This window comes from Phalacrocorax carbo, chromosome 2, assembly GCF_963921805.1.
Source record: "Phalacrocorax carbo chromosome 2, bPhaCar2.1, whole genome shotgun sequence".
NCBI classification, from domain to species: Eukaryota; Metazoa; Chordata; class Aves; order Suliformes; family Phalacrocoracidae; genus Phalacrocorax; species Phalacrocorax carbo.
The window spans coordinates 101,573,814-101,601,390 of NC_087514.1; the positions used below are offsets into that span (position 1 = coordinate 101,573,814).

Sequence of the window (27,577 nt, forward strand, 5' to 3'; positions counted from 1 at the left end):
TGGACAATAAAGGGGAACAAACAGCAATGCTAATTTCAGTGTTTCTTAGTTTGTAAATCAAACTTTGTTTTGCATGAGTCTTTTTATATTAGGTCTTTTCAAACTATAACATACTATTTAAAAGTGCATTTTAAGTGTCTATGATGGCAAATATTGTCCTAATGAGTTCTGGATATAAAGCTGAGAGCTAAATGATGGAGCCTTTTTTGGAAAGTCTGTTGTATTTAGTTCTGGCTTAGTAAATGAAGCAATAGCTCACAAAGTGTTCACAAACTTTAGAAAAACTATATGTGGTTCTGTATGTAGGTAGAAGGGTTACTGAAGGTTTTCAGACAACATTATGCGTCATAATACTACTGTTTCAAAGTACAGGTTTGATTTTTGCTGCTTAGATTAATTTTGAAAAATAAGATGCTGTCAGGAAACCTTGGGGTACAAGAGTCCTGAAGTAATATAATCTCATCCCTTTTGAACGCCATAGAAAATTGGTTCCTGTCTTTTTTCTTCCCTAAATAACTTTTGGTTTCTTGGAAACTCTTAGGCTCATTCTTTTAATCACTTCGCAACTTGTAGAGCTGATGGGTAGGGGTCTAGAATATTTCCCCATCCCCACAGGCATTTTCACAGTGCAGCTGTTGATCATGTGAACATATTCATGTTTCCTTCACAGCTGACAACCCTACAAATGTCTGGCGTGCCTGGAGATGGTAAACATGTGTTCAGAGAAAAAGGAGCTTTCTTCTTATAGGGACAGCACGTCAATTTTCTAAGAGGCGAGGGATTTTGAAGTGAAAATAAGGGTTTCTTCAATTGCGTTAAGACAATACAGACCATCAATGAATGAGAAGAAAGAGTGTCATGCTGGGGGCATGGATCTAGGAATCCAGACATCAGAAAAACAAATAATTTTCTTTATTTTCATTCCCTTAGAAGAGTTTCAGAGCAAAGAAGCTAAACGTTTCACAGATTTTAGATTTTTAGCTTGTCTCACCTCACTTTTCTTGTAAGAGATTTTCCTTAGCTGCCTCTTAAGAACTCTCTTTTGCTGTGAATTTTATTAAAATTTTGACAGCTGTCAGACTAGGGATGTGCTGAGAATGCTGCCTATCACACTGACCAACTGTGTCACTGCTTCTTTGTTCTTCCATCTGTCTGTCTTTTTCTGTTTGTCATTTTTTGTCCCACTCATACTCTAAGTGCGTTTGAGACAAGTAGCATTTTTACAAGGTGTTTTGTACAGCACCTACACAATTGCTCCTGATGCATGTCATCCTCTTGTGTTTTGTTCCATTTATTGGGTTCCCTTTTCTAGCTGAAAAACTCCTACCAGGTGAAAAAAGATCAACCCCCCATTATACCAAATACAGGAAATCTCATACAAATGCAATTATAATTTTGACAAGAGTCTAAAATGTTTAAAGAAGAATCTCCAAGGCATTAACTTCTGTCAGTGCTTGCTTCTTCACCAAAGCAGAGCTCATGCCTTTATGCAAGCATTGAATAATCCAGTCAACTAATTAACTCTACCTTCTGTCATTTTTTTTGAACCCTTTCATTTGGGAGTGCGTGCATGTTTCTCTCTGTAACCTAGTGAACCTAATATAAGACAGTGAATTGTCATTTGAGCTAATCTAACCACATTCTTTTCTCTATTTAAGGAAATAATAAGGCTACAAGGACACATTTATTGCATATCAAATTATTCAGGTCTTTTGTGTTCAGTGAAGCTCATTTAAACAAAAATCTGACAAAGGAATAAATATGTAATGATGAGTAAAATAATGCATACTGGGTATAGATGACATATCTAATTCTAATGTTAACGGACTTAGTACCAGAAGATAGAAATTTATGTTTCTGTATTCTACATTGCATAAATCACTTGATTAAGTATGTTAGGCTTATATGCCAGCAAATGCAGAGCTGTGTTTAAGGTTAACCCTTAGAACACATATCTGTCCCCACAATCTTCTTTTCTTCTGGTAGTGCATGCTCCATAACTACCTCTGAAGTGCTGATCTTTCTCAATCTTTTTCAACAGGAAGGACGCAGTCTTCTGTTGGCTTTCTGCTTGCCCACCACCTTGCTGAGGTCCATCCTTCCTGGGACTTCTCACACCAGTCCTCTCCAGCTGCTCCAGGCAATGAGCCAACTGACTGCTTTCTAATCATGCCATCTACCTCCTTGAATCATGAAGATATGTCCTCTTTCGTACTACTTCTCTGTGGGTGAATCCTTATCCTGTCCTGGATTATTAATATTAATTATTTTAATAATCCCATATGAATGAGGATATTAAAGATGAGACAAGCCTTAACATCTAGAAATAGTATTTTCTAGAGTCATATAAGGCACATAGATGCATGGGCAGATGGATTGCCTCTCCAGTGGATGTCTTGTCTTGGAAACACTCCTTGAGATTTCAGGTAATATTTCCAAGTTTCCTAGATATATTCTGTTTATCAGACATACCCCAGTGACAGAATGTCCAGTTTCTAAGTACTCAGCTATGCTGTAGGCCTCTCAAGCTGCTCGGAATTGGATTGTCACCGTTTGTGAAAGTTCGTATTTTGCTAAATTATTTTTAAAAAAACCCAAAACAGACCCACAAACAACCAGAAAAGACCCTAGCACTCCCAGCTCCCACCACCTTTCAGTACTAGAAACAGAGCAAAACTCTTCCCTTATACCATGAGAGATTTTACATTTCTGTCTCGCAGCTTGCCTTTTTAGAGGGGGAAGGAAAGGAATGGGAAAGAAGTCAGTCTCTGAAGAACAAGTCCTCTTGTTCCTATGTAAAAATTCTTCAAGAACGAAACAGATAAATTTTACCAAGTCAATATGAAGCAGAAAGAAAAACTACAAAGTAGCTCTGTGGAATATTAACAGTGATTGTATTTTTTTCCTTTTGGTTTTATTTTTTAAAAATAACAGCATGTTAGAAGTGAGAAAAGAAGACTTAACTCTACTGTAAATACTAACATGTTAGGACTGATCTGTCTGTTGCTTGGCAGAGTGTTAAAACCCACTACAGGAACAATCACTCCTAGAATTATTTGGTGCTTCACTGTGAAACAGATACATACCCTCTTAAACATATTTTAAGGCATGACACCTGGTCTTACTCACATAAACCCTTATTTGTGTGTCCAATCCCATCTTTCTTAAATCATGTCATACCACTGAGGGAAAAACTATATGTATATGACTGAGAGTTTGGAGGCTTGGGCATGTTAGCAATAACAAGACAGTTTAACATTGTTCATTAATGAAATAGAATGAAAATAGCTGTCAGCTGAAAGCAAGTCTCACCCACGCACCTGTTCAGCAAAGTGAATGAAGCAGAGAGGACAGCAGTGGCCACAATGATGTACAGCAAGACATTATGGCTTCACACTGTAGTCTGTCTCTGAGCAGTCATTTGATAACACTGTGATCCAGTAACATAGTAGTTCCTTTCTGTACCTTACCATAGCATGACCTGCTCAGCTTTAAAAGCAGTTATTTTGTGATTATTTGTGTCTGCTTCTTACTTTTGTTCTATTTTTTTTATCAATGAGGGTAGAACTTAATCAGATTAATCAGGGAAAGGACTTTTTTTGGGGGGGGGCTGTATTCAAGAATTTTTATGTTCACAATGTCAGGACTTCTAGGCTTGTGTCTGCATGAGATGAACTGCATTTTGCATTGTCTTCGCATTCACATTTGGGGCTGATACCTGCGCCTCCCTCTGTTACTAGACCTAAGGCACATTTTATCTCGTATCCATATGCATTCTGTCATGTCTCATTCTTTGAGTGAATGAAAACCATGTTTAGAAGATGGGAAACGAAGGGCTGGATTGAATTCTGGAGGTTCATGGGGTAGGCACTCTTCATGCAGATTTCCCCCTTCCTGCACCCATGTGGTTGGTGGTTGTAGGAAGCAGATACCTTGATTTTTTCCATCTTTCTTTTGTAGAAACCATATGGGACTTCGTGCAACTCTGTGTTTATATATACATCACCTCTTGTATGGAATACCACATTCAGCTCCAACTTCATGGGAAGGACAGCCTGTTCTATCTACCACGAATTCAGTAACAGAGCACCACAAAGCAGCTTGGATGGACTTCATCTGGGTACTCAAAAATCAACAACGCTAACTAGTGGTGTTTCTCGGGGTCTGTGCTGGGTCCAGTTCTGTATAATATGTTCATCAATGACCTGGATGATGGGATAGAGTGTAACCTCAGCAAGTTCGCTGACGATATCAAGCTGGGAGGAGTGGCCGATATGCCAGAAGGCTGTGCTGCCATCCAATGAGACAGGCTGGAGAGCTGGGCTGAGGGGACCCTGATAAAATTCAATAAGAGCAAGTGCAAGGTCCTGCACATGGGGAGGAACAACCCCATGCACCAGTACAGGCTGGGGGCTGAACTACTGGAAAGTGGCTCTGTTGAGAAGGACCTTGGAGTGGTGGTGGACAGCAAGTTGACCATGAGCCAGCAATGTGCCTTTGTGGACAAGAAGGCCATCGGTATCCTGGGAACATTAAAAGGAGTGTGGCCAGCAGGTCAAGAGAGGTTATCATCCCCCTCTACTCTGCCCTAGTGAGGCCACACCTGGAGTACTGCATCCAGTTCTGGGCTCCGCAGTTCAAGAAAGACAGAAAACTACTGGGGAGAGTCCAGCAGAGAGCTACAGAGGTGATCAGGCGACTGGAGCATCTCCCTTATGAGGAAAGGCTGAGACACCTGGGTTTGTTCAGCCTGGAGAAGAGAAGACTGTTGGAGGATCTTATCAATGCTTATAAATATCTAAAGGGTGGGTGCCAAGAGGATGGGGCCAGGCTCTTTTCAGTGGTGCCCAAGGACAGGACAAGGGGCAATGGGCACAAGTTGGAACACAGGAAGGTCCACCTGAATATGAGACAAAACTTCTTTCCTGTGAGGGTGCCAGAGCAGTGGCACAGGCTGCCCAGAGAGGTTGTGGAGTCTCCTTCCCTGGAGACATTCAAACCCTGCCTGGATGTGTTCCTGTGCCCCTGCTCTAGGTGTGCCTGCTCAAGCAGGGGAGTTGGGCAAGATGATCTCCACAGGCCCTTTCCAACCCCTACCAGTCTGTGATTCTGTAAGAGGTTGACTTTGGCTCCAAAACTTCTCTGTCTTCCCTCTGGGGGTACTATGGTAAAAATTTGCTGTTCTATGGAAAAATTTGAATGAATCTCAGTGTCTAGTACTTTTCTTTGCAAGTCCCCAATTTGGAAGAGGCTGTGAAACCCTTCTAATGAAATGAGGGCATATCAGTATTTTCACACAAAGACATTTCTAGAAGTGTTTACCATTTGAACTACTGGTTAGGAAACCTCTTCAATATTGATTAGCAATGATACAGACAGATTTAGAGCCAAGAACTGAACTTCACAACTTAAACCTTGAGTTGATGGACATTTATTTCAATATAGAAGATCCCTGCAGGGACATACCCTCAAGGACAATGTTTTTGAAGGCTTGATTTGCATACCACCTAAACCTGTCTTTGCTTGCTTTTACTTGAGAGAATAAAAATCTTTGCACTATACTTCTCTACTTCCTGGCAAGTTTATAGGCTGCTCTTCTATGGCAAGTTAAGATCATTGCCACTGACCCGGAGGACTTGCACAAGGTGAATGAGGGTTATCCTATGTTAACGTCTAGCCTGAGCATCAAGATGGAGGACAATTTTAGCACAGAACCTCATATAGATAATGCATCCTGTCCTAGTGAAGCATATACATCAGACTTCTGTGTGGCTTTGCTGTGAACCTTCAGTGGAGGCAGAAAATCTTTGGGTTATCTGTAGAGTGCATTGTGAGATAGAATATTAATTATTCTGAGGTGAGAATTCTGCTTCCCACTTCACTCAATTATGCACTGAAAAAGTATATATGGCTTTTGTCTCAAGAATAATTTACTCTATATTATGCCAATTTTTACTTAGCAGATGGTGGTCTGGTCTCTACGTTGTGCTGGAACCTGTGACCCTGTTAGCTGATACAAGGCAATTGGGGATGCAAAGAAGAAAACATTCCTAATTTCTGTTTTCAAGTAAGTCAGGTCAGTGTTACTGCCCATAACATTTTCTTCTGTATTTTTTATACACATGAATATTATGTACCTATATTGGTATTCTTTGGGGATTAAAATATAGTATTGATTGGTTATACCATATTACATTATCCATCCTACTGAAGTCAATAGGGAGTATCCACACAAGGAAGGAATGTAGGTCTGAGCCTTTGATTCCTGTAGCATTCTTCTTTAACCAAACCAAAATATTACTCTGTGTTTGGATTATATTCAGTTGCAGCTGAGAGATGATTGTTTGTCTTTCAAATTCCATTCACATGACTATCTTTTCATAACTGATATATGACAATTTATACTACATGCTCTCAGGACTATGTCATGTGAAAAGTAATATTTAGATAGCCAAATATGTGATGCAAAAAGTATATGACTATCACACACACACACACACTTAAAAGTCCAAGAAATCACATCTCCCAAGTTGCTCATATCTTTCCCTTTCACTGTTTGTGTTGGTTTGCTTTCAGTAAATACAACTGCAGGTCTTTGGCTTGTGCCACATGTCAAATAAGGATAAGAACCCTCTACATGGAAGTCAGTTTTTAAATGTAGATGGAGCAGATATGTAAATCTCAGCAGTTTCCCTATAAATCTTTAAACTATCAGATTATGCAGGTGTATGTGCAGGGGGTAACTTGTACATGCAAGAACCCATTTTGATGATTAAACAATTTGTGTGTGGAAAATAAAATATGTTTACAGCATGCACTTCGGCATGTACACACTTTGCCAGAGTAATTGATGGCATGAATATTGAATACCTCATATAAGGACACAAAAATACAGAACTGCCTAAAGTCACTAAGAAAGGAGCAGAGAACAAAGGATTTCTGTAGTTTTTCCCCCTTACATTATTTTGCTAGTTTCTGAGTATCTTCTGTGCACTGTCTTGCTTAAACCCAATGTAATGGTAGGAAAGCTTGATTTTTTTTTAATTACTTTGCAATTGCTGGAGAAATTGTAAGTAGCTCGAGTTTAGATTTGGAAGTATTTAACTACTCCATTTCCATCTGAATTAACATATAATACTGTATTTATCGCAGGATTTTTTTTTTGCTTGAAAGATATACCTCTGGGAATATGTTAATTGTCGTGTTCCATAATATCACTTCTGAAAGGAGTAAGTCTTTAAATATTAGAGTTCAGTAGGACTGCTCTTAATCTTTGCTATAATAATAAATACTGAATGCCAGACCTTTTCAAAAATCTGAATTGGAAATGTCTTTTATCTCACTAAAATAAGTGGAAGCTCCATATGTGTAGGCATGAAAGTAGGGAATTGTTACCCCAAATATACCTTGCAAAGATAATCAGAAAGGATTAATTTACTTCCTGTGGCTTTGAGGGAGATAGATAGTCTGCTGTGTTCCCAGGAAATAGAGAGCTCAGAATTCTTTACTTTTGCTGGTTCAGAATTGTCTGCAAAGTTTGCATGCTCAAGTAGTTTTATATGTACTTGTCCTTGAAGAAGTAATCCAAAACAAAAACTCAGGTTTCCTCTGTCTGAAGCTTATTCATATTGCTACAGTCTTTTTACATGAAATTTTGAATATTAAAAATATTTTGTCCCTTTGTTTTTAATAGTCGTGCAATAGAATTTCTTTCAAGTGTTGAAGTGGAATAAGTTATACGCTTAGCCCATGTTAAGGTTGGCTTAGATGTGTGCCAACAGATACAGTTTGAGGCAGAGAGGCTAGGACTGAGAGGCTTTTTTCAGTTCTGGGTGGGAAGCTGGTTAGTCAAGCTCTTGTACTACTCATCTGCTCCCTTAGTTTTACCTGAGTTGCATTTTCCTTGCTTAGCTCCCCCCTTCTTATGCAAAGTCTTCAGCTCAGCAGCCTAACTATGAACAATTTGACCGTGCCCATTTCCTTTCCACTGCATGGCAGTTCAATAAAGATACTGTGCAAGTAATCCACTTTCTGGCATATTTCCAGCTGGAAGGAAGCTGACATGAACCTTCTAGGAAAGCTGGGATGTGGTGTAATATCCAAATTCACCTGCAGTCAGCAATTTTAAGGTGTTATCTCTGAAAAGCAGAGGGCATTGAGTGGATGTACCATGAAAGAATTAATGGAATATCCACTTCAATGCTCTGATAAGAATGAAGGCATGTTCTGCAGAAATCTAGACCAGCATGTGTGCTGACACAGCAGCATTTGGGTCAGCTGGACCTCCCATGAGGTGAGACTTTGCAGAGCCTCTGCGGTCTGCTGTAGGTGTCTCTGCAATAGTCCCCCCTCAACAAAGAGGTTCTCTACAAACAAAATCTCCAGGAGCTGTATTTAGACATACAGCTTCGGGGGGAAGGAGTCCCAGAATCCCATTAGGAAACTGTTTAGCTCTAGGATTTCAAGAGTATCCAATGATGTAGGAACATTCACTGCAATGGTCGGTACTAAGGTAACAGCATTCAACTTTTACAGATGCAGATCAGAAGCCTGCATTTCTCCCTTCATCATAACTGTATGGGAATCTGCTTGATTGTAGAGAGTAGGTTGCTTATCAGCTGGTATGGTGAGACAGAGTCAGCCTCAGCTGTAGACTCAAGAAACCATTAAATAGATGAGTTTTATAAGGTGTATAGTTTTGTGAGGCAGCATAAAAAAAGTGACAGCTACACAAGAGTGGCTCTAGGGCTGTAGAAGAAAGTCTTTCCACCCATGAACCACCTATACAACATCAGCAGGTGATTTATAATATTCTTCAGTGGGAAAAGATACTTGGGATAGGACCTACAATGCTTAATGCTGTCATCCAGATGATGTTTACTCTGTTTTAGTTGTGTGGATGTCTTCTCAGTCAATGGATCTGTTTATTACAGAGCCTTGTCTTGAACTGAAAGCTCAAGAATGAAAAAAATTGTATCTTTTCGCTCATTTGAACAAGAGGATTTTTAGACAGTTAATTTTGAGGAAATAGAGGTAACTGTGCAGAAAACCTTAGGTGATGCAAAGCCTATACTGGATGACAAAAATGGTTTTACAGAAGACGAGAAATGCCTCAGATCCTCAGAAATCAAGATAACCAAGTGCTACTCATGTGCCAGGCCCGTGTTTTACAGTGCCATCAGCAAGTCAGGCTATTCATTCTGTGGAAAACTGATTGCTGCCTCGTGTTCGAAACAGGGGCTACACCAGTTTCTTCGCTCCTGTGGCAGCTCCTGGTCTTCTCCGAGTGCTGCTTTCCGAGTCTGGACCTCCTACGTTGCCATGTTTGTTGGCACCGCGCATGACTAAAATGGTATTTTCATATTTCAGTGCAGTCAAGGCCCCTTAAAGCAGAGGGTTGCAAGTGTGAAAGAGAGATATGTTGTTCCCTAATGGCTTATTACCATCCATTTGCAATTCAGATCAGTTCGAAATTGACTGAAATTTTTAAACACATAGCAGGCAGTTTAAACTAATGATTGTCTGGAGGTTCACATCTGACATGAACTAAGCTTCTGTTCAAAACAAATTGCAAATAATTCCTCCCTTAGAGTCAAAATGTCACTTTTTACACTGTGCATTGTTGCCAGATTATGTCAGTTACATTAAAAAAAACCCACACCAAAAACCTCAAAAAACCAGCTACCCACTGAATGTTCTGAACTAGAGAGCAGAGTGACACCGGTTGTTCCCCCCGCCCCCACCCCCTTATTTTCAATAATGTGTATGCATGCCTGCTGCCCTGTAGCCTGATGAAAAATCCAACCCCCCGCCCCACCCCAGCTCCGCCAGACCCCCCGGCCTTCGGCCTGCGCTGAGGGCCCTGGGGCAGCGGTAGGCCCGAGTTGCCTAGCAACCCCCAGCAGGCGGCGGGCCGCCATGGCTCCCTGTTGCTGCTGGGTTAGCGATTGCCAATCTCCCCTTCAAACCCTGCATTTCACATTGATCCCGCTCCCTCTCGCTAGCTTGCCCCGGTCTACACAGCAGTGGTCTTGCCAGTAAGGGTGTCAAGGTTGGCTGCAGCGTGTTGGAGGGACCATGGGCACCGCACAGATTAGGCGGCACGTGCCCTGATGGCCGTGCTGAGTGTTGTGCTCTTCTGTGAACAATGGCCGGTGCTGGCACAAAGCTCCAGAGCTGCCTTTTCTTCTGGCCATGGAGGTGCAATAAAATGGGCTCAATCCTTCACATTTCCATTTGTCAGCACCCTACCTTGTAACAGCTGCCTAAAGAAGTGGTTCAGAGTTTGGGTTCAATTCCATCAGGATTTCAAAGTCCATAGGTTTGATGATGATAAAAAGGGAAGCTCTTTAAAAATGTCCGGGGGAAAGGATATGTTTAATATGTGATCGAAATTGGGCTTCCCTTGAAAGAACCAATCTGAGGGGATTCACTGGAGAAATCTTGATAACTTACAACCACTGATAACTGCGAATAGGGAGGTATCTGCTAATTTCTAAAGGGCTCATTTCTAAAATTAGCTTATGTAGAGAGAGGATAAGTCCAGTTTCCTTTGATGTTATCTGTGTATTTCTGCCTTATAGGTGCTGGCCACAGGGGTAAAGTTTGAGACAGTGTCTCTTTTTTACCCGCAGTGTTACTGGATCCGGTATCTTTGTTCGATGTCACTTGAAAGTCTGTGTTACTTAAATGACTTGTGGCTATCTCTGGACTCCAAAAAAAAGAATTGTTTTTCAAAAATCACACAAAGAACCCTCTTATGTTCATCAAGCTACTTGTTCAGTTGCTATTTATATTTTAATCTTGAACTGTGTATTGATATTCTTCATATAACATTGCATTTCTCAAAAACTTTTGAATAGCACATTGTCATACTTATTGGGTTTTTGGTCCCTTTTCCACTGAGAAAGATTTCTGAACTGTTTTTAAAATGGTGGGTTGATGGAGATCCCTGCTCAAGGAATATTTTCTCATGAGAGAGTGTGGTGAAAAGACATGCTTCTAATCTACTAAAATGGCAATTTCACTGAAAACTTTAACTTTCTTTCTAAAAATTGTGAATCCAGAATTGCCTTCAGTCAATACACGTGAAGAAATCCTGAAGCATCATTTGATTGGGTTGATTTAGAATGTCTCTGTATTTGTGGGGAGGGAAAAATTAAAAGCAAATGAAAGAGACTTTTCATTACTAAATGTCAACTTTCCTGCTGCATGTTCATTGCATGTAAAAAACTGCATCACATGTTTTTTTTTTTTAACTGAAATGAGATGGGAAATGTAAAAAAACGTTTCTTAAGATGTTGCTAACTTTATGATCTTTTTGGGAATATTTACATGCTTGTAACTAGCCATAGGAAAGATGTGCGTATATATTACATTTTTCTTATGCCTTCTATATATGCAATTGAAATGTGATATATTTTGTGTTTTACAAAAAAACAACAACAGAAGTCTCAGCTTACTGATTATGGATATAGATTAATATTAAACAAGTTTCTGCTTTCAAAACAACCTATAAGTGCTGCCTCTCTCCACTATATAAATCTGTTATGTTGAAGACTAAGTTTAAACACAGTTTGCCCTAGATACAATTAAATATATATAAAACAAGCCTTGCTGATTTCTTTTAAGGTTAGAACTCAGTCAAAACCATCTTTCATCTGTGAAAAATGAAAAAACATTTTTCATCTTTTGATTTGCTAGATGGTATCCAGAGGGACCTTGACAGGCTTGAGAGGTGGGCCCATGCGAACCTCATGAAGTTCAACAAGGCCAAGTGCAAGGTCCTGCACCTGAGTCAGGGCAATCCCCAGCATCAATCCAGGCTGGGGGATGAATGGATTGAGGGCAGCCCTGTGGAGAAGGACTTGGGGGTACTGGTGGTTGAAAAATCAGACATGAACTGGCAATGTGCACTTGCAGCCCAGAAAGCCAATCACACTCTGCACTAACACCATAGCCGTCTGTGTCCTGGACTGCATAAAAAGAAGCATGTCCAGCAGGTTGAGGAATGTGATTCTCCCCTCTACTCTGCTCCTGTGAGAGGCCACCTGGAGTACTTCATCCAGTTCTGGGTGGCCAGTCCTGGGTGCTCAGTACAAGAAAGACATGGACCTGTTAGAGCCAGTCCAGAGGATGGCCACAAAAATGATCAGAGGCCTGGAAAACCTCTCTGATAAAGAAAGGCTGAGAGAGTTGGGGTTGTTCAGCCTGGAGAAGAGAAGGCTCCAAGGAGACCTTATTGTGGCCTTTCAGTGTATAAAGGGGGAGTCTTGTCCTCTAGTGACAAGGGGCAACAGTTTTAAACTGAAAGTTCTATGCAACCTGATCTAGTGAATGATGTCCCAGACCATTGCAGGCGGCTCGGACTAGGTGAAGGTCCCTTCCAACCCAAACCATTCTATGATTCAGTGCATGCTTTGGAGGAAAGCACATGGTGTTTCTTACCATGTCTCTAAAATGTGTTGTGCATATTCAAGACTGTAGCACTATCATTCTACAGCTTCACTCTACTGTTTTGTCCCCAGTTAGATTTATACCATGACAATAGATATATAGTATTACAATTAATTTAAGGCAAGACAGAATTCATAATCCCTTTGATCAAGAGGCTATACCAGGTATGCCATGCTTTGAGATATTGATGATGATAAATAAAGACACAGGTACCTTTACTCTCTCAGTAGTAGTGATTCTTTTTTTTTGTGTGAATTATGACATGCACAAGGAGGGTTGTTTAGGGGACAGAAAACATGTTTTGCAGAACAATGCTGCTATCTACCACTGTATTAAAAGCTTCAAGATTTGTTTTTGTGTGAGTCTCTTTATGTCTTATATTCACCTAAAACTTTCACTTAGATGGAATCTCAGGTAAACATAAAAATAAATGGATATCCTAAACTTCTTGCAAACCATTTCTGATGCTTTTGCTTTACATTTTTCATGGTGCCATCCATCAAAAGCTAATCTCTCAATAAACTCAGGCTGTGTATTGCACTGTCTTCCTTCACATGGTCCTTGAGAAAGCATGAGAGAATTTTCTGATACGATGAATTATTTTCTAGTACAAGATGATAAGGACCAGAATCTTTTTTATTTTCTCACTTTGATGCATCAGGGATGCAGAAGAACAGATTCCTCGCAAATAATGCAAAAGCCACTTTAAAGAATTGCTGAGCTGCTTATTGCATTAGATTTGACATGAGGACCCATGGTCTCTATTGCATGGGTCACATGAAGATACCATGCACGTCAAATTAATTCAAGTAGCTGTTGTCATATTAAGTTATAGCACATGTGGTGTAGGTCCAGGATGTTGGAACATCCAAAAGGTTCTGAGGATTTAGTTAGGCTTGGATAATCATCAAAAGGCTTGGAAACTTTTTTGAGCTATTTTTGACTGTGAAGCCAGGCTGGAAATCTCCCAAGAATGGCTTCTGGGGAAGATTATTGTTATTTCAATCATCTGGCTAAAGAAGGGGCCTATTGTCATGTGTTATTGACCTAACCCTGCAAACCTTGCCCAGTGCTTTCAAACATGAAGTCAGTAACAGTAAATACAACAATACCTATATATATTTCAGAAATTATTTCTACCTTAGCAATACAATGAAAAGAGCAACAGAGAGACAAGCTATGTTATAGACCACGCTTTGCATGCTTCCGATTCCTACTTGTTTGAATTATAACTAAACAGAGAAGGATCTTGATGGGAAGGGACCCTTTTTTGGTCTGTGTTAGTGTGCAGTAGTGGTGGCTTGGTTGATGAGTGTGGGTCTAGTAATTCTGATAATACTGTAAAAAAAGTAATATTCTTTATTAACTTCTGACTTATTTGACACTGAAATCTGGAGGGAAGTAGTCAGCTTGATAGTGAAAAAACTCTATCAGTAAATGGGAATACTTTTGCAGTTAGTCATTTAGTGCACAAACTAATTCCTATTCATTGAGTACATATGCATGTTATATATTTTGTATTCTGCAAACTCCTTTGCCACATGTGGTATATGGTACAAACAATATGAATTTTGTAGCTTCTTTGATATGCTAGAGTGAGTGCTCTTAGCATTTTTGATGACTCACACTGTCACTCATGTGAATTAGTAAGTGATCTGAACTCTTCAGTGTAATGAACCCTATCATTTATTACAAAGGGAAGAGTGTTCCCATAATTAGTGTGGTGATGTTTGACAGGAAAAGAGAATTTTTGAGGGACTACTACTATTAAATGTTGTCAGTAAACACCACTCATTTTTATGCTTGGCAAAACACTTTCTGGTAGCAATCTGGATAAGATGTAAGTAAGTATTTGTTGTAAATGTGTTCTTAAACAAATTTTGAATAGTGTTGATGCCATAATTGTTTTAATGGTTGTGAAATATAGGAATTCCCAGTAAAGGTTTCTGTCTGAGACATGTCCTTAGGACTTTTAGTGAGGCTCAGTGTCAATAGTAAATAGGAAATGAACATTCATCTATCTATACATCAGTACTTCTTGAGTCAGAGACCAAGCATTTCTGTGATGTTAAAAGTCTTTCTGTAACCTCTTTTCACTTAGTTTGTTACCACTCGCACTGTGTACTGAGGAAGAAAAATAACATGATGTGGACTGGCCAATCCTGATATAAAATGTTACCACTCAGTGGAAGAACTTCAGAACTTCTTCATGAGGAAAGGAACAAGACGTGATTATATCCTGCATTTCTCTTTTGGAAGCATGAATTAGAAGGCAGTGTGGCATGACAACTTATTCTTCCCAAAAAAACGGAACGTTAGCATGAGATTCTAGTGCTTCTTGGATAATTAAAAGAGCATAAACATGGTAGTATGAAAGAGAATTAGTGACAAAGTAAGAAATGCTCTTTTCCCCCTCAATGCACAATAAAATTATAGATTGAAAGGTGGGCTCTGTATTTTCCTTTAAAATGGCATTGTATTTTCTTTGTGTTCTACAGAATCTGTCTATGGGACCTTAAAAAAAAAACCCCAAAATCAAACAAAATGGGAAAAGTCTCTGAATCTTTTTTTCACCAAAGGTAAGGAGAGCTTGTACTGCTTTCAACTTTATGGAAAAAGGATACAGTTCAGAGGACATTAGGCACCATTACTCATCTGTTTTCATTTCCTCCTCATAGTTGAATACATGAAAGGAAATGAAAAATCACTATGTGAAAACATACATTTTTAAAATATTCAATTATGGGGGGATATATCTAACCATAGCCTTAAAATCCCAATGATAGTAGATATTGTTGAAATGTTATCTGATAGTCTTTGAGTTATTTGGGGGGAAAAAGTTGGAAAACCATGGCTGACATTCCTACTGTTTTCCAAGACTGATATTTATTGGAATTTATTAATTGATTCCCAAAGATGGATACGAGCATAAGAAACATCACAAAGGTATCATTATGTTTTAAAACTATTTTTAAACCTCTTTTTAACACTTAATATAAACCTATGGATAGTCAGTCTTAAATTTCAACTGATTTGAACATTCAGGCTCAGCTTCAGTCTTCAAGATTTACCAAAGTAATTTGTAGGCACAAGTTGTTAAGAGCTTGAGATAGAAACAGTCATATATATAAAAATAGCTTTATAGATCAGTAAACCCAGTAATTTCAGTGGGAATGTGTATGCCCATGATGTTATTCCCATGCATGATTGTAGTATTTGATTTCTATAGTGTATGGATATATACATAAGTATGATTATTGAGTTTACATTTGTTGTTTGTATACATTTCATTTAAAATAAGCAGACTCAGTTTAAAATATAACTCAGAGAATTTCTGTTCAGAAATTAAACTTGGAAGTTATGTGTGGCTTCTACACTGTATCACCTGTTATTAGAATTATGGAAATAATATTGTGAAGGTAAACTGTGTTGTACAGATGAGTTGCCAAATTATAGCCCTTTTTTTTTCCTGCTAGAAGTTAAACCATTGGAGACTTTTTATAGGATCTCAAAAGAAAAAAAAGAAAAAAAAAAGGATGGTAGAGAGATTATCTCATTACTACTTAAGTAGCTGATTCCAAATGGAATATACTGTCAGTAAAACCTTCCCTTATTGGCTTTAAAATCATCCTCAAAATTATTTCTGTTTGCTCCAATGGTTGGATATAGTCCTGGACTCCAGACAGAAGCAATGAATAGCAAGTTAGATTTTTATTTTGCATATCTCTATTGCTCCATTGTGTTCAGTGATAAATGCGCTCAGTGATTAATTGCTTTGAACTTCATACCATTTAGATTTGGTGTCACGAGGTCTTATCTTAAATTTAGTGCCATCTATGGAAGCTTGAATACCATTTTCAAAGGGAACAGAACTGAGCCTATATTTCAGCCATGTGGACCTTTCCGTTCTATTCCTATCACTAAGCAATCTTAAACGAACACAACTAAAGAAACCAGCAGAGACTTAAATATTGCCAATTTACATATTGAATAAATAATTAGAAAACTAGCCATTTTGAATGGTGGAAACCTGAAGTAGCCAGAAGTTAATACACTTGGAAAAAACCTCTTACTGATACAAGTTTCTTTCATTTAGAAAGAACATGCTTGTTCTAAATTAAGTTTTGTATAAAATAAGAGATTGGCTATGTAACTATTTTTATTGGATGAAAGACAATAGTTGCTCAGGTGTTTTGAACATGGACTAATTAACAAAATATTAGTGAGATAAGAATGTATTTTTCCTATTAGCAACTGAAAAAAAAAAGAGAATTGCCAGTTGGCCTATATTTTGTCTCGAACATTCAGAGTCTGAAGGCATTGTCGATGCCAGGGCACTTGTTGGTGAAGGTGTAGCTTTGAATGTGCTTGTGGAGTTCAATGTCTTTCTGTCTCTGTGACAGCTGTGATGACTCAGAATATTAACCAGATCATTTTTACATACCCCTTTAGCTAAACAGCTGCAAACCAGATAGCTTTTCAGTTGTTTAGAATATTTTTTGTCAATCTTTTCTATCTTTATGCAATTAAAAATTCATAATTGTACTAAAACAGGCTATAATAAAGCCAGTGCATGCAAGTTTTAAACAATTGTTTAAGCACTGTAATTTTTAAGCAGTTAATGAAAGTCATTGTTTTACATCTAGTCGTGTAAGTGTAAAATTATGAACGTCTGCCCTATTAATCAAGTTCTTTTGAATTCTAAAGAGATTCTGAGGTAGGAGTTTACTCAGCAAGACATAGTCATTTTTACAGCTCAATACAGAGTAGTCCCATTATTCATGTTTTCTTTTGAATAAGAACTCACACTGTAATTCTAAGCACTTGTGATAATTACCAAGGATTTTTTTCCCCCCCTTTTTTCCCCTTTAAAGTGCTTTTTTCCCAATTGGCATTATAACAGAAAATGGAATATTATGATCAGATTAAATTCTAGTCTGGGCACTTGCATTCTGCCTGGCAAATTTTACCCATTTTCTTCCTTGAGCTATGTGTTGTTAAACCACTGTTGCATATCCCCCAATTTTTGTGTATTTTGGAGCGTATGAAAGATGTCAGTTATGACTGTCCAACAAGGAATTTCTTTGCTGTACAGGTGATTTTATGTATATTAAAAATTGGCTTAGTATGTACCTATACCTATCCAGATAAATCCTGAGGCAATCAATAAATGAAAACATGAAGAGATTAAAAGGCCATTATATATATATACACATAATTAGAAATGTACTTATTACAACCTTACAGAGATGGCTAAACTGAGACATTTATAACAGTTCGTATTATCTAATCTCTTACGCAAATACCTATTAAGGCTATGCTTATTCTGTTATGGTAATGAGAGGCTTAAACCCTCAAACCCATCTTCTCCGGTGTTTCACTCTTCCTCCAAGCTGGCTTAACTCTGGAGCAATGAAGCAGGCTTGTCTAGTGGGAAGCCAAACCCATGAGGAGGTGACTTGAATTTAAGGTCCTCTCTGCTGAAGTTGTGAAGAAGCCAAGGTCAACTTTTTTTATGGCTTAAAAAGACAGTATACAGATATGGGCAATGGCTCCAGCTGCTATTTGGCTTCTTACTTGCTATGTGACTGTAGGACAGATTTTTTCAAAAGTAATCACTTGTCTCTCCGATTTTCTGATGTTTAACTGTAGTGTTTTGAAATGAGTGCCCTAAAATCTTTGAGTGTGACTAAACCCAAAGTGAATGGAGACACTTTGGGTTTGGGACAGCAGACACTTTAGCTCAGCTGGTGCCTTTTTATAGCTTGAAAGTTTTCTGAGCAACTGTAACCACCACATCACTTGTGGGGAATGTGAAGGGTAGGTAGATATGATATGGATGCCCAGCATTTCCTGTCGGGACCAACTGAAACTTATTGGTTCCTTTGCCCTCAGATAGTCACCTCAAATGTAATGAAGCTTCCTTTGGAAATGCCTCTTCTCCAAATAGTAGATATGCAGATATACCTGGATCTCTGTCCTTAAAATTCCAGATGTGTCTTCTCTCTCCATGGGGAGTCAATGGCTATGTTAGCCAGAATGGACTTCTTACCTTTTGCTCCCCTACTCAGACAGTTTTTGTAGAGATTAAAAGCATCAATCCAAGTAGATTGGATTTCAGGCCATACTTTTAGTTTAGGGTAGTTTAGTGTAACAGATGATTAATCTGCTTTTTGATGTTCGTCCTTTTTTTTAACCCTCATTTTTGAAGCAGAGGGTAAAAACCAATGAAAGTAAGATATCTTGTCATCAGTAGCTGGGGACTGAGATCTAAAAAGAGAAGCTACTGCTAAAGGTGTAAACCATACCAGCTATTTTTCATTCACTGATACCACTTGGTGCTATACGCTTTTGGATTTAATAACATTTTTATTTGTATCTGCATGATCTTGTTATCACTGAAATGCTACTAGGTGAGGAAATTAGACAGAAAAGCTTATTCTTGTCATACAAGTAATTCATAACATTTTAAAACACCAAGATAAATGGTGCTAATAGTTGCAGCCAGAATTCAAACAAACATGCCTGAAAGTTACTGATGATCCTGATATACTGTACAGTGTGACTTTTCATAAAGTTTGCAATGAAAAGTGGCAAAGCAACAAGAACACCATGATGAATGATTTCATTAAGTGATTAGGCCCATGAGTACTTAACAATTGCTATCATGGATTAGGCGGCACTTCAGAAGCTTGAGATAGTTGTCAATTTTGTGGGAATCTCGGCGGAGGCAATGTAGCAGGTTGTAAAAGGCAAAGAGTCTGGAGTCCTCATCAGTGAGTTGCAGGGATGGAAGGCCGTCCCACTGAGAGTAAACTTCATTTCTGATCTCACCAGAATGAACCTAAGGACATAAAATGATACTGTGGTAAAAGATAGTGAATCTGACGGGATGTAGAACAGAGCTTGGGAAATGCTAGTTGCTAGTGTATGGCTTGTATAGTGTTTCGTGTTATGGTTCCCACTCTTCTGTATAATGTTCTATATCATCATGCAGATTTTGAATGAATTTGTCAGATTTTTCAGTTTATTTCCCTAAAATATGTAAAAAAGCTTAACTGTGTCAATAGTGTTTTAAAACTAATGTGTTAAACTCTGTCCAGTGGAATCTGACTTTGCAGAGAAATCAAACCTTCCTTCATGCATGGACTTATCATGACCTATCAGTGACATCTCTTTTTGGTTCCCTCCACCTTGAAATCTTTGTTAGCAGTTGTTCCTAGAACTTATTTGTGTTTATCTCCACCTTTGTCTTGGCCCATCTCTCAGGTAATCTCTCTGGTACAGGCAGCTTCAGGAACATGTTACCAGACAAACCTCTCCACAGTACATCTTCAGATGTACTGTCCTTCAGTTTCCATCAAAAAAGAATAAAAACTGCTGAGAGATATTGTGACTTCTAATGTTAGAAAGCTACGTGTAGGAACTCATGTCGTGAGTTAGTATCTGAGGTGAAGATTGGTTTAGGTCTCCTTGCTTGAAAGAGACAATCATTAATTTTCTCATATCGCAGAAATCTGCCTTTCATAGCAGGAAAGAAGTCTGTGTCTATTGCTTGTGCGTCTTCCTTATTTCCTACCAGTTGGATGTTGTAAAAGCACATAGGAGAGTATCTGGAGCCTCTATCACTCAGTTTAAGCAACTGGCAAAAAACCAGAGAGACCTACTAATACTCAAAAACGTGGTTTGACACTAATGAATTTGCCAGTCTTCTCTTGTCTCCTTATGTAAATAATGTGAATGAGAAGGTGGTGACAGGGTAATTGTAGCAGCACCTGACTTCGGCTATTCTCTCGGATCCTCGCCTGCTCCCTTTTTACATGTGGGTATGGGATAGAGGTGTATTTGATTACACTGATAAATGCATTTGTGGCCTGGATGGGCTACGGTTTCTGAGTAAAGAGACACCTCACTGAAACAGAGAAAGACCATGAGTGATCCAGTGGAAAGTGGTGGATACAGTGATGGTGGCACTCTTAATGCTGTTCAACTGTTCAGAGGCTAAGCAAAAGCCAGTAAAGTCAGAACCTCTTATAACATCTAGCTCACTGATAGAACTATATACTCAGGGACTAGCAGAGGCCCCTTTAAAAATAAAGAAGCTAGAGTTGATTTTATTCAGGAAAGCTTTCATTCAATTACTGATAACAAGGGGTATTCGAGTATGGGTATTATCAGACAACAGCCTTGTTGCCTGACCAGCGTAGGGGGAACCAAGTGAGAGCCAGAGTTCAGAGGGACCAGTATGGTGTGAAAAGACAAATGAAAAATACCACGATTACTTTGCTGTATGCCACATCTTTGCAATAGTGCAGACTTCCAGAACAGTTTTAAACACAGTATCTGTCTCTGAAAACTATACACAATACCTATATGTATATAGATGTGTATAAATAATGCTAAAACATACATGTAAATATCTGCATGTGAAAAAACACAGACACATCCTTAAAAAAATCAGGATTGCAATTTCAAAATACTCAAAGATAGAAAGAGGATTACTAGTCCTGATGATTACACCTTCCCTTATAGCAGGGCTGGGAGTACACTGGTTTATACAATGCCAGTCACATCACATTGTCTCTTTAGAAATTGCAAGACAGAAGAAAGTGGAAAAGTTCTCAGATTCAGCTATATTGGCCCCCTTTTTTTCCTTCACATCTACTGTTTCCTTTTCTATTCCAGGCAGGGAGGGCCTATCACTGTATGTGTCTTCCTTACAGCACCAGGCTGGAAGGATGTTAAGGACCTAAGACTTACCCGCCCAACTATTTTCTCCATTCCTTCTAGAAGCCGCTTGTTTTGTTCTTCAATCTCTACAGCCTTCCAGAGGATGGTGTCTGGAGCTTCTTTGATTCTTTGTACTTCAGAGGCCAGATGGATCAGGGGATCATTCCAGGAACGCAGCACTGCCAGTACTAAATTCAGTAGGTCTTCATGCTGCTCACCCACATTAAGAAAAGGCAGTTAAAATAGGAAGGCTAAATGCTGGCAGCATTAGGAGGCATTTAGTGCAATATCCTCAGACATAGTGGTTTGGGAACTTACTCCAGGACCTACCACTGAATGTGCCCTATAGCCCTGTCTTCGATACCTCTGTGCAATTGCAGTTTTGAAGTTTGTCACTGTTGTCATCATGTTTTACGGTATTAGCACAAGCAGTTACAGTATTGTAATGGAAAATATCATTAAACCCTCTTCACACTGAAAACTAGGAAGCACAGCTGTGTTTCATCTCTGTGAAAAAAAAACAGGACTCCTGATTTTTGATGAATATTTTCAAATTCAATGATTTTTTTTTTTTAAGTTTAGTACTGAATGGAAGGTGCACATTATGGTAAAACACTAAATAGTTTTTATTGCCTGTACGAAACTCATCTGTCCTCTCCTTTGAGGAATAGTGCTTCCAGCAATAGCTCTCCAGTTTTAAAAATTGTCCTTTCTTGCCGGCAATGAAAATTCATAGAGCATATGACTATGGTAGTATTCAACCATTTTTTCTTTGCTAGATACATTGGATCTGAACACAAACAGAATTGTTATGTACCCAGGGCTGTGAATTCTATTGCTCCCCATAGATTTTCTGAATGACATACTGAGAAGATGGCAATACTGGGATTGCAAGGATATCATGACCATGAAACTGATAAAGATTTCTCCCTGGCACACCCCCATTCATATACTTGTGCTTATTTTTTACTCCAGAGTATTTTCAAATTATATGTGTGAGGATAGGCTGAACAAGACTATCTTCATCTGCCCTTAAGTTTATAATTATTAAATTGCTGTATGTAACATGTTTCTCTGTACAAGTATTTTGCAGTTATTTCACACTGAAGTCTTTGTATTTGGATTATGATGTGACCACTTTTGCCTACTGGTAACAGCAAGAATATCTATTTAGCATTTGTTTGGTGATGTCAGTGTATTCAGTTGCTGGAAAACTATTTACCTCTGCCTACATACAGTATTCACTATATAGCCAATGTATTTTCATGTTTTTTTAATATAATAATTGTCTGTGTGGTGTTTTAAGATAACATTCAAAGGTTGTAGTGTTCTCAGTACTGTACAAGCATGGTAACTGGCATCGCTCCATGAGGCTATATTGTAATTGGAAATAAGATGCAATAACTGAATGTAACACAGGAAAAGGAAGGGAAGATGAAAATTACCAGTACTTATATATTCCGTATAGCCTCTAACTTAGTATCAGCAAATGTTAAATCAACTTTTCTTGGCTTTTTGGTGCTTTCCTCTTCCTGGCTTTTTTATTCCATTTATGCTGATTTCCCTCTCTCTGTCTGCTGCCTCTCCATTCCTTAATCCTCCCTCTTCCTCCCCCTGACCCCACTCTATCTCACACTGATTGACATTAGAAATGGGACTTACATGAATCTGCTGAGCTTGCTCCTTATCTTCAGGAGTGGTTAAGGAGGAAGTGTGGCAGCCATTAACTGCTTTTGTAATAAAACCTCGGCCCTGAGCATAGCGTTCATCCTGCAGATCAGCAAGGACAAGCATTATTGAAACAGATAAGTAAGAAGAGCTTTAGTTCAACAGCATGGTGGAGTAGGGAAGAGTAACTGCTGTCATCTACCTGGACGTGCACAAAGCATTTGACACTGTCCCACATGACATCCTTGTCTCTAAACTGGAGAGACATGGATTTGATGGATGGACCACTCAGTGGATAAGGAATTGGCTGGATGGTCACTCTCAAAGAGTTGTGGTCAATAGCTCAATGTCCAAATGGAGACCAGCGATGAATGGTGTTCCTTAGAGGTCAGTATTGGGACTGGTGCTGTTTAATATCTTTGTCAGTGACATGGACACTGGGATTGAGTGCACCCTCAGCAAGTTTACCAACGACACCAAGCTGTGTGGTGCAGTTGATGCACTGGAGAGAAGGGATGCCATCCAGAGGGACCTTGACAGGCTTGAGAGGTGGGCCCATGTGAACCTCATGAAGTTCAACAAGGCCAAGTGCAAGATCCTGCATGTGGGTCAGGGCAATCCCAGGCATATATGCAGGCTGGGTGGAGAATGGATTGAGAACAGCTCCCTGAGGTGAAACACTTGGGAGTGTTGGTTGATGAGAAGCTCAATATGACCCAGCAATGTGTATTTGAAGCCCAGAAAGCCAACCATATCCTGGGCTGCATCAAAAGAAGAGTGACCAGCATGTTGAGGGGGGTGGTTCTTCCCCTCTACTCTACTCTAATGAGGCCCCACCTGGACTACGGCATCCAGGTCTGGGGCCTGCAACATAAGAAGGACATGGACCTGTTGGATTGAGTCCAGAGAAGGGCCACGAAGGTGATCAGAGGGCTGGAGCACCTCTCCTACGAAGACAGGCTGAGAGAGTTGGGGTTGTTCAGCCTGGAGCAGAGAAGGCTCCAGGGACACCTTATACCAGCCTTCCAGTACCTGTAGGGGGCCGACAAGAAAGCTGGAGTGGGACTTTTTACAAGGGCCTGTAGTGATAGGACAAGGGGTAATGGCTTTAAGCTGAAAGACGGTAGATATAAATTAGATATAAGGAGGAAATTCTTCACTGTGAGGGTGGTGAGGCACTGGAACAGGTTGCCCAGAGAAATTGTGGATGCCCCATTTCTGGAAGTGTTCAAGGCTCAGTTTGTATGGAGCTTTGAGCAATCTGGTCTAGTGGAAGGTGTCCCTGTCCATGGAAGCGGGGTTGGAACTAGGTGATCTCTGAGGTCCCTTCCAACCCAAGCCATTCTATGATTCAAACAGTGTTTTAACTAATTGTTGTTCCATTGCTTTTATCACTGCTTTTATGCTCTGAAGGTCAATAGTTCTGGTGAGTCTCTAGAGTGAAACTGGACTCAAAAGCACAAACTTGTCCCACAGATAAAGAATGATGGAAAAATGGTATCTTTTTACAGAAGCGCTGGGGATCTTAGCAATGGTCAGTGCTATACATAAATTTGGTCACCATTGGGACTATCACTGTCTGTGCAGCAATCATATTTGTTTACTTATTGAAGGATTTCATATGTTAACATATGTTTATGCTTAAAAAGTATTAAATTGCCATTTTTATATTTTGTTACTCTCAGGAAAAGGCAGGGTACTTACAAATTCATTGAATATTTCTGAAGAGAGGAAGTGGATGTAGTGTGAAAGTTCAACTGCTCGGTCAAAAAGTTCCCCAAGGGAAACTTGGCAATTGACAGATCCATTCGGGCAGATTGGCAAGGACGTCACTCCTTCCTTTGTCAGAAGCGTGTTGGATACCAGAAGAACCACCAGCAGCAAACCTGTTCAGGTTTAAAACAAACCAAAATGGAATCACATTGACTTGTATGTGCATTGAGAAGTAGCTGTCAGAGCCAGATGCTGGGTGATTTCGGCAGTGCTATCACATGGCTCAGAGTACCCCCTGTACTGGCTGCTGAAAATCGATGGAGGAGGGAAGCACTGTAATTCTGTTATCCTTTCTCCCCTCCATCATCCTGACGGTATAGCAGAGCCTGCTGCAGAATTTCAGGAGACAAGGTAACCTGTGTTGCAGTGTACACTATGTTCCGAAGTCTCTTACCATTCTGCCTGACTTTATTACATAGTGATAAATAGAAGAAAAAATCAAACTTCCTCACAGTGTAAATATAGATACATAATTATATTTGCACAGATATATAAGTTTGGAAAATAGATTGGGTTTTTTTTCTTTTTTGTGTCTCCTCCTCTTCCCACAGGTCCTTTTCTTCTTTGCAAACATTTGGAGTTTAAATTAATTTTGTGGGAGCATGGTTAGGTCACTCTCTTAAGGTTTTGATTGTCCTGGGAGTTCCTTCAGAAGATTTCCAGCAGCTGTGCTGCTTTGCTGCTTAGAGTTTAACCCTAAATCTCCTACTGCTAAGAAATCAGAGAACTTTTGTCTTTTTTCCTGAGCCTCTGAAACTGATATAGAGGACTTCACATTATCTAAAACACAAAACCTCATTTGTTTAAAACTTTTAATATTAACTTAACAGAGTCAAGTTTTACGTCCAGTGAAATAAAATATACATAGAAAAACAATGGAAAAATTAAAAGAAAACATTTGGTAAATGAATGTACTTATTCAAAGAACACTGTTCTGTGCTCTGAGAGTTTTAATTCTGGAAATTGGCCTGCTACCTGTATTGGTTCACTAGACTTATTTTAAATGCTAAATTAAAGTGTACTCCATAAATCAGCAGAGCTGTCCCTAATGCTATCATGTGATAAGTTTCTTTCTAGCTCTTAATTCAAGAAAAGTGCAGTTACACAATATTGAAGTAAACCTTCCTCCTCTCCCGTGAACAAAGTGCCTGCCACATGCCGCAGTTAGAAAAGTACTCTGGGGAATAATTCTATGAATAAGAAAACCTGAGACTTGTTGGCTTAGAAAGTCGAAGATGGTTATGAAAACATTCACTCCAAAATTACTACATCAGTTCTAGACTTGTGGATAATGACTTCTAGTCATTGCCTTCTGAGTAGTGTAACAAAGCAGTCTGGATCCAGACTGTGCACAGGTGTCACATCCTTCAAGACAATTTTCTGTGACACTGCCCAATGCAAAGTTAGTCTTAGAAGACAAAAGTCTGACTAAAAAAGGGATCAAGCTGCCTTCTAATCCCAGGCTTTGGTCGGAAAACGTTTGAGGTGGAGGCAGGTTTCACAATTACTGGAAGACTAGGTGGCTGGAAGGCCTCAGTTTCTAGTGCTGTTACATTTCAGTTACTTCCTAATTCAACCTAAATTTAAAGAAATATAAAAGGTACCAGCAAGCGAATGGCAAAGTCTTACCTTTCAGCGAAGCTCCCTTGTTACCCATGGTAGGGATCCTGTATGAATACTTGCTCTACCTGAAAGTAGTCTCAATACTTGCTCTTGTTCTCTGCACATGCCACTTTTATATATGCCATCCAGGGTCCATTTTGCATACATTCAGCAGGTCATGGAGTTTACCTCGATAATTACAAACATCAAATTGCCTTTCTTCCACATTCATATTCAGTATTTTTTTGGTTTTTATTTTTAACTATGAGAGGGAATTTTATTAACAAATTCAGCTGTTGGATTCTAAGTATTATTGGATGAAGAGAGTGCCAAATTTTTGCCCTGAATGAAGTGCAATGGCCATTGAGCCTAGAAAGCTCCACTTGTCAGTTCTGAGACAAGTATTCCCAATGTTTCTAGGCTGCTGTTCCTCCTCCCCACAGTTGTCTTCTCATCCTTCCTTGTTTCTTCAGCTATCCAACTTTCTTATATTAAAATTCTGGCTATTTGTGGGAGGCAAACAATATCTTACAATGTCCGCAGTGAGAGAAGTGGCATAAATTGTACTGAAATTTATCTAGAGAAAAGGAATCACAGAATCACAGGTTGGAAGGGACCTCAGGGATCTTCTAGTCCAGCCTTTCTAGGAAGAGCACGATCTAGACAAGACGGCCCAGCACCCTGTCCAGACGAGTCTTGAGGGTCTCCAATGTGGCCGAGTCAACCACTTCCCTGGGGAGATTATTCCAATGGGTGACTGTCCTCATTGTAAAAAATTTCCCTCTCATGTCAATTGGAATCTCCCCAAGAGCAACTTGTGTCCGTTCCCCCTTGTCCTCTCCATGTGACTCCCTGTAAAAAGGGAGTCTCCATCTTCTTTGTAGCTGCCCCTTAAGTACTGGTACATGGTGATGAGATCCCCTCTGAGCCTCCTTTTCTCAAGGCTGAACAAACCCAGCCTATCCTCATATGGCAGCTTCCCAGTCCTTTGATCATCTTGGTGGCCCTTCTCTGGACCCCTTCCAGCCTGTCCACATCCTTTTTGTATAGAGGGGACCAGAACTGTACCCAGTACTCCAGGTGTGGCCTGAGAAGCGCTGAGTAGAACGGGATAATGACTTCTTTATCACTGCTGGTGATGCCCTTTTTGATGCAACCCAGCATCCTATTGGCCTGGAGGCTCCTGGAAAGAGATCTCACTATCTGTAAAATTATAGATATGACATTCTGGGAATGTAGATCCATACAGTTAAAAAGATATTACATAGCACAAATCATGATATAACTGATCCTCAGTCTGAGATATGTTTAGAGAAGTGGGGGCAGTTCTTATGTTAATAAAGTAATA

At 39.4% G+C, this 27,577-nt stretch overlaps 1 protein-coding gene across 1 annotated transcript; it reads right to left on the minus strand.

Moving 5' to 3' along the window:
* Positions 1-19,108: 19,108 nt before the first annotated feature.
* Positions 19,109-26,284, minus strand: PRL (prolactin). Its single transcript, XM_009501368.2, has 5 exons — positions 26,257-26,284; positions 24,559-24,740; positions 22,849-22,956; positions 21,217-21,396; positions 19,109-19,300 (listed from the first exon to the last, which is right to left on the minus strand). Exons 1-5 carry the CDS (start codon positions 26,282-26,284, stop codon positions 19,109-19,111), a joined length of 690 nt encoding a protein of 229 aa, XP_009499663.1.
* Between the last annotated feature and the right edge of the window lie 1,293 nt (positions 26,285-27,577).